This window comes from Pimephales promelas, chromosome 7 (genome assembly GCF_988280905.1).
Source record: "Pimephales promelas chromosome 7, fPimPro1.hap1.1, whole genome shotgun sequence".
Classification (NCBI taxonomy): domain Eukaryota; kingdom Metazoa; phylum Chordata; class Actinopteri; order Cypriniformes; family Leuciscidae; genus Pimephales; species Pimephales promelas.
Genome location: NC_142775.1, coordinates 10,710,651 through 10,718,340, shown reverse-complemented (window position 1 = coordinate 10,718,340; position 7,690 = coordinate 10,710,651). Strand labels below are relative to the sequence as shown.

The 7,690-nt window shown below is 39.1% G+C and overlaps 1 protein-coding gene across 1 annotated transcript in view; it reads right to left on the bottom strand.

Moving 5' to 3' along the window:
• ttn.1 (titin, tandem duplicate 1) overlaps positions 1 to 7,690 on the bottom strand; it is a 156,072-nt gene that overhangs the window by 45,963 nt on the left and 102,419 nt on the right. The window contains exons 152-169 of the mRNA XM_089133043.1: positions 7,227 to 7,646; positions 6,859 to 7,134; positions 6,471 to 6,770; positions 6,065 to 6,367; positions 5,611 to 5,910; positions 5,195 to 5,482; positions 4,779 to 5,081; positions 4,396 to 4,698; positions 4,007 to 4,312; positions 3,582 to 3,869; positions 3,190 to 3,480; positions 2,780 to 3,067; positions 2,083 to 2,673; positions 1,885 to 1,989; positions 1,566 to 1,763; positions 1,148 to 1,444; positions 446 to 1,033; positions 23 to 325 (exon numbers count right to left, since the gene is read on the bottom strand). Coding sequence (XP_088989169.1) covers positions 23 to 325; positions 446 to 1,033; positions 1,148 to 1,444; positions 1,566 to 1,763; positions 1,885 to 1,989; positions 2,083 to 2,673; positions 2,780 to 3,067; positions 3,190 to 3,480; positions 3,582 to 3,869; positions 4,007 to 4,312; positions 4,396 to 4,698; positions 4,779 to 5,081; positions 5,195 to 5,482; positions 5,611 to 5,910; positions 6,065 to 6,367; positions 6,471 to 6,770; positions 6,859 to 7,134; positions 7,227 to 7,646 — 5,748 coding nt within the window. The remainder of the gene's footprint in view (positions 1 to 22; positions 326 to 445; positions 1,034 to 1,147; positions 1,445 to 1,565; positions 1,764 to 1,884; positions 1,990 to 2,082; positions 2,674 to 2,779; positions 3,068 to 3,189; positions 3,481 to 3,581; positions 3,870 to 4,006; positions 4,313 to 4,395; positions 4,699 to 4,778; positions 5,082 to 5,194; positions 5,483 to 5,610; positions 5,911 to 6,064; positions 6,368 to 6,470; positions 6,771 to 6,858; positions 7,135 to 7,226; positions 7,647 to 7,690) is intronic.

Genomic DNA, 7,690 nt, shown 5'->3' with positions numbered 1-7,690 from the left:
AAAACAATAAATAATCACTTACCTGCAACAAGCTTTGTCCTCACAGGCACTGAAGGTTCACTTGGCTCACCAAAACCAGCCTTATTCTCAGCAGTTACTTTAAATTCATATTCAACTCCCTCTTTCAGCCCTTTCACTTCAAAGTGAAGGTCAGCAATTGTTTTCTTTGATGCTCGTGTCCATCTCATGCCCTTCTTTTCTTTCCTCTCAACCATGTACCCTGTTATATCACTTCCTCCATCATCGGCTGGTCTTCTCCAACCAATGGTAACAGAATTTCCACAAACATTTTCAACTTCTGGCTTGGCTGGCGGTCCTGGGGGACCTGAAATAATTCATATATATTTTGAGAACCTTACTGCATTACATATGGAGTTGTTCAGCATCACACACAAAGGAGAAGTGAGGAAGTAAAAAATAGAAAGAGTTTTTAAAATAAGCATACCATATCTATCCACCATTTTCACTGGCTCAGAATGAGAGGCATCACCAGCTCCAGAATTATTGACAGCAGAAACCCGGAAGATGTACTCATTTCCCTGAATAAGTTTATTGGCAACAAAGTGGCAGTCAACAACCTTTTCGGCAAGAATGGTCCAAAGGAGACGGCTTGTTTCTCTTTTCTCCAATGTGTAATGTTTAATTGGAGATCCTCCATCCTCATGAGGTGGTGTCCATGTCAGAGTGACTTTTTCAGATGAAATTCCACTCGCTTCAACTGGCCCCGGTGGACCAGGAACATCTAAAATTGTTACTTTCACATTTTCCTCTTTGACACCAAATGGGTTACTTGCTGTGATTGTGTACTCTCCTGAATCCTTCCTACTGGCATACTTGATAGAAAGAGTAGAAGAAGAAGGTGTAGTTTCTATCTGACACACATCTGAAGGCTTGAAATACTTTCCACACTTTGACCACACAGAGGTTGGTTGGGGTTTGCCCAGAATGCTTGTTGCAGTGATCACAATTGTATCTCCAGCTTTGACAGTGAGCCCCTCTTTGACTGTTGGATCGATTATAATTGTTGGTGCCGCTGCAAAATAGTCAGTACACACTAATCAGCATAATTATTTTACATATTTTCCAGGATGATATGAAACATCATTTACTCACAATGCATGCACTAAAAAGAGCAATTGAGACTTACCATATTCATCCGTACACATAAGGGTATCTGTTTGTTCAGAGGGTTGACTTATGGCTCCAGCACCATTCTTTGCTCTGATTCTAAATTCATACTTGCAACCCTCTTGCAAGTCTGCAACAGTATATGCACAGTCGACAACATTTATAGTATTAGCCTTCACCCAGACCTTGGCTGGGAGATCACGTCTTTCAACAATGTAGCCTGTTAGCCTGTGTCCACCATCATACTGAGGTTCAGTCCATTGAAGTGTTACAGTGCTTCTAGTGATGCTAATCACATCCGGTTTCCCAGGTGCATCTATAATGAAATATGCTCAAATAAATTATTAAATCAACCATACACACATTAGGGTGGGTAAATAGTATGGGTTAGGGTTTTTTTTTTAGGCTAAACATTTTTTAAAATAACATTAACTTACCAATTGCATCCAAGGCAACCATTGGCTCTGTGGCAGGACTTGGTCTTCCAACTCCAGCCAAATTAATAGCCATAACTCTGAACTCATACTCTAGACCTTCTGTTAAGCCAGTCACTTTGAAATCTCTCATCTTCAAAGGGGTTGGATTTGCTCTTTTCCATAACATGCTGTTTCTTTCCTTGAATTCAACATGGTAGCCTGTAAGCAAAAATACTGTTTAATTCTAATTATCTAATTATTCTACCATTGTTTACTCCTAGCTATATTTTTATGAAAAAAGGATTATTATTGTCTCATATTCATTTAATTATTTCTGTACCTGTGATTGGTGAGCCTCCAGTTTTCCTTGGATCTAACCATGTAAGGGTTGCTGAATCATGACGCATAATCATGACTTGTGGGGGAGGAGGAGAATCTGGTACATCTGAGGAAATAATCATGATTAAGAAAGTGAAATTTTTACACTTTGATATTATCTATAGTATATATTAAATATATAAATTTAAAGTTCACTCACTGAATGGATGCTTGGCAACCATAGGCTCTGATTTGAGGCCTTCGCCAATTCCATATTTGTTTTCTGCACTCACTCTAAAGATGTATTCAGTTCCCTCATGGAGACCAGTCACTCTGAAAGTGTTTGAGTCCACAGATGAAGACACTGTAACCCACATGTTAGTAACGGAATCACGTTTCTCAAGAATGTAGTTGGTAACTGCTGATCCACCATCATCTTTAGGAGCACCCCATTTTAGGGTTGCACCATCTGCAGTCACTTCTTTGAATTTTATTGGTGCAATTGGAATTCCTGGTTTACCAACAACTCTGACAAAAATTGTGGACTCTTTAGTCCCAGCAGTGTTGCGAAGAGTGATAGTGTATTTTGAGGCATCTGTCCTTTGGCAGTCACGTATCAAGAGAGTTGTGTTTACAGCTGTCGATTCTACACACACTCTTCCTGTGTCTGTGAGATTTTCATCCTCTCCCTTCTTCCATGTGACAACAGGGACAGGCTTTCCACTAATAGGAATCTTGAGACGAACATTGCTTCCTTCTTTTGCAATGTAGTTCAAGTTAGGCAATTCCCTCAAGTCACATTTTGGATAAACTATAATAGTATAGAAATGGAAATGGATAAGGAGCAGATTTGAAACACAACATAACAGAAAGATCTCAAGGGCATTTTCATACAAATACAAAATATGAAATCTCACCATGGACATCTTTTGCGATCACAGCTAGTTCTTTCACGGGACCATCACCAGAATCATTTGTTGCAAATACTCTGTATTTGTATTCCCTTCCTTCAACAAGATCTTTTGCACTATATTGCATGTTCTTTGATCGAAGAAGCTCCTTCCATTTGTCTTCACCATTAAGGACCTCAAGCACATACGCAATGATGCGACTTCCACCATCACTGAATGGTTTTTTCCAGGAAAGAGTACAAGAGTCCTTGGTTACCAGCAAAGTCTTAAAGTCCATAACTGGTCCAGGTTGTTCTGGAAGATATAGATAAGTTTACTTAATAATAGATATGATCAAAACTGTTATAACATTCATATTTAAATTAATATTTTTTTTGCAATTGAGGATTACTTGATCACAAATGATCTTCCCTTACCAGAAGCTCTAACAGCATCCACAGTTTCACATGGTTCACCAATTCCATACTCATTTTGAGCCAGAACCCTGAAGCAATAAGATCTACCAGCTTCTAAACCATCAATCTTGAAAGATGTTTTAGTACAAGTGTTTGAAACATTTGACCATGCTTTCCTTTCTGCATCTCTTTTTTCAACAATGTAACCTGTAATCTCACTTCCACCATCAATTAGAGGTGCATCCCATAGGATGGAGGCACTGTCCTTTGATGACTCTTTTACCATCAGATTAAGTGGAGGTCCAGGGGTATCTGTTAAATTTTATAAGAGTATATACTTTAGTTCATATAAAATATTAAGAAAAAAAACTGTATCTGAATAAAAATAAAACTCTAGTTATCACAGAACTCACCAAGGACCTTGACAATAACTGTGTACATCTTCATTCCGCTTACACTGTCAAGATTCAGAATGTATTTCCCTGCGTCGTATCTGTTTACTTTCTCAACACAAACCAATGTATCAGTGTCTGTCGTCTTCATTATGATTCCTTGTCTGTCCTTAATGTTGGTGTTCATCTTGGCCCAGGTGACCCTGGGGGTTGGTCGACCCTTAATTGTGGCATGAAGTTTCATTTTACTTCCAGCCGTTAGCACAACAGTGTCCTTCAGCTCTGCATCAAGCTCAGCCTCAGGAGCAACTGGAATAACAGAAAAAATACATTTATATATTTCAGGAATAAGTTACACAAAATTTTAATAATGTACTGTATTTTCATTTTTCCTAAAATATATTAGAATTAACAAAATATACAATAAATGATTTTAAAGCTCGTACCAAAAACATCCTTGGCAATGTGTTTTTCAGGAACTTCACAAGGCTGGCTGAATCCAACTTTATTTACAGCAGTAACACGAAGTTGGTACTCTGAGTTCTCCAAGAGTCCAGTCACAACATAATTTGTATCCTGAAGGTTCTTTGGTACATTGCATCTTATCCAGTCTGTAGTATTAGTTCTCTTGCATTCAACAAGGTATCCCAAAATTTCACTTCCACCATCATTTGCAGGCTTAGTCCAAGTTAGTCTAATTGTGCTGTTGGTGGTGTCTGTGACCTTGGGAGAAATGGGTGGGCCTGGAGGATCTGTAAATAAGTAAGAGGTACTGATTAAAGCTCTCACATATATGTTGATATTCAAGGTATTGTGAATTGATTCTAATACTCACACAAAGGATCAAGAGCAGAGGCAGCATTAGATGGTTCACTGGGTTTGCCAAGGCCAGCTTTATTAACAGCAATGACTCTAAACTCATACTGAGCTCCCTCAGATAGACCTCCAACCTCAAGTGTTCTCTCTAGCAAGGGTTTTCTGTTCAGTTTGGTCCAGTTCGCTTCCTTGGTTTCACGTTTCTCAACCATGTATCCAAGGATAGGGGATTTTCCATCATCAGATGGTTCCTTCCAGCTTACAGTCATACACTCCTTTGTGATGTTTGTAAGGACCGGTGGGTCACATGCTCCAGGAACAGCTGTAAATAACAAGTACATTACAACATAGAAATGATATCTCCAAGCAACAAAATACATAAACCAATAGTAAGGTACTTACTGAAGGGATTCCTTGCCACAACAGGATCAGATACAATGGCATCACCAGTACCATAGTGGTTCTCAGCACGAACACGGAACTGGTACTCGTGCCCCTCAATTAGTCTCTCCACAGAACATTCCGTTGTATTACCACTGACTGTAGCAGAAAACTGGGCCCAGTTTGCCCTGCTTGTCTCCCGTTTATCAACAACATAATTTGTTATTGGAGAACCACCATCGGCAAGTGGAGCCTCCCAGCACAACTTAACCCGATCTGAAAATATCTCGTCAAACTTGATAGAGGCTGGTGGGCCAGGTATATCTATGTGAGGGGAATGCATGATTATTATTTTTGCAAAAAGGACATGAATAAGCTATATGTCCAATTCACTTAGTAGTATTTAGGCTAAACAATAAAAATATAATTTTACTCACCTAAAACTTTGAGTTGTATTTCTGCAGTCGTAGAACCACTTGCATTTGCTGCAAGAATTCCATAATTTCCAGTATGAAGTTTAGTGACTGCATCAAGGCTCAGAGAAAAGAGATGTCTCTTTTGAGACATCTTGAATTCTTTGTCAGCTTTTAACAATTCTCCATTTTTGCTCCATGTAACCTTGGGCATTGGTTTGCCAAAAACTTCAGCTTCAAGACAAACATCGGACCCAGCCTTTACTGGCAACATCTTTTTCATCTGTATTGAAAGCTCTATTCTTGGAGGCACTATAGACAAGGAAACATTACAGAAAATCAATAAGACAAATAGCAATTGAATATATATATATATATATATATATATATATATATATATATATATATATATATATATATATAAACATAAAAATACTTACCATTTTCTGCAGACACCAGAATGGGGTCAGTAATTTCAGATGGCCTGCTAATGTTAACTGCTGTCTTGGCAATTACCCTAAACTGGTACTTAACACCCTCTTCTAACCCAGTTGAGGTGTACTCCTCACGAGGAACATTTTGACTGCTTGTGTTGCAACGCACCCAATTGTCTCCTGGAAGCCTTAAGGCCTCAACATAGTATCCAATTATCCTGCTTCCACCATCATTCTTTGGTTTAGTCCAAACCAGTGTAACTGTGTTCTTAGTAACATCAAGCACCTCAGGCTTTCCAGGAGCATCTAGAATTTAAAAACAAAACAACAAATATATATATATATATATATATATATATATATATATATATATATATATATATATATATAAATATATAACATAAATATCTAATATGCAAACACGTATACCAAAAAAAAAAAATATTTTACATGCACATACCAACAGGAGTTCTTGCTGTGATGAACTCTGTTTTCTTGCTTGGTTTACCCTGTCCAGCTCGGTTTATAGCAGACACTCTGAAAGTGTACTCCAGACCCTCAATTAGGCCAGCACAAGGATATTCTGTTGTGCGAACAACAGAATCATTAGCCTTCACCCAAAGGAGACTGTTCCTCTCTTTGCGTTCAATGTAGTATCCAGTAACTGGACTGCCACCATCAGACTCAGGCTTATCCCAAGCCACAAACATGCAGTCCTTGTTCACTTTGTTGATGCGACAGTTCAAAGGTTCCCCAGGAATATCTATAAAAAAAATTAAATTTTTAGACACTGACAAATAGGTCTCATAATTTTTGTCATCAGTTACATGTTGACAGACACTGCTAATGCTTGCATTTCAACTTACCAAAGGGGAATTTAGCAACCATCCTTTCAGATGTAAGGGGGTCTGAAATACCAAATCTATTCTCAGCACGAACACGGAAGGCATATTCCTTTCCAGGAATAAGCTTTCCGATTCTGCAGCCAGCTTTCCCACAACTGGAAAGCGCAGTCACCCAGTCACCTCTGCTTACATCACACTTCTCAACCACATAATTAGTGATATTGCTACCACCATCTTCAGTAGGTTTGTTCCAAGAGAGTGTGCAGGCATCAGAATCAATGTCACTGATCTCAAATGGTGGCTCAGGTGGTCCAGGAATATCTAACACAAAAGAATGTTTGTAGAAAAATTAACTGCATGTTCACATAGCCCATTTTTATTGAAGGTGGTGATGAAGACAAGTTCTAACCTCTGATGATGATTTTCAAAGTCTGGTCAACTTTTCCAGTGCTGTTCTCAGCAACAAGGCTGTATTCAGCACTGTCTTGTCTCGAAACATCCTTAATAATGAGCACACACATGTTCTGAGATTTGTGCACAGCAAGACGGCTTGATGAAACTACATTATTTTCTCCCCGTTTCCATTGGCACACTGGTGCTGGCTTTCCAGATACAAGAGCCTCAACCCTCAGTTTTGCTCCTGCCTTTGCAGTGACAAGTTCAGGCATGATGATTTTGGGCTCCACTGGGGGGAAAAAACAACACAAAATTGAACAGGGTTTTAGTTGAAGTCTATTAATTCTAATGACTGAGTAACACATTAATTTTATAACTTACGCATCTGCTCCTTGATCTCATAAGCTTCTTTTGTCTCTGTGGGAAGACTAGAACCCATGGCATTTCTTGCTGCAACTCTAAAACGATATTTTCTTCCTTCCTTTAGACCAGCAACAGAGATGGCCAAATCTTTTACGACTGTGTATGGTGTCCATTCCTCCTTCTTCTCCTCCTCCTCCTCCTCCTTGTCCTCAACCACAGGTTCAGGTGGAGGAGGAGCCACAGGCTCTACGCCAGGCTCTGCCTCAGCTTCACCCTCTACTGGTTTCTTAGGAGGTTTAGGCATTGGAAGCTCAAGATAGTCAATAATGTAACCATCAATTTTAGCTCCGCCATCCCGCAATGGTTTCACCCATCCCACAGTTGCACTGTTCTTAGTAATCTCAAGAATATCAACCTTTTGTGGTGGGTCAGGCTTGCCTTAAGGAAGGAGACACAATTGTTATAGTAATACTGTTTCAACA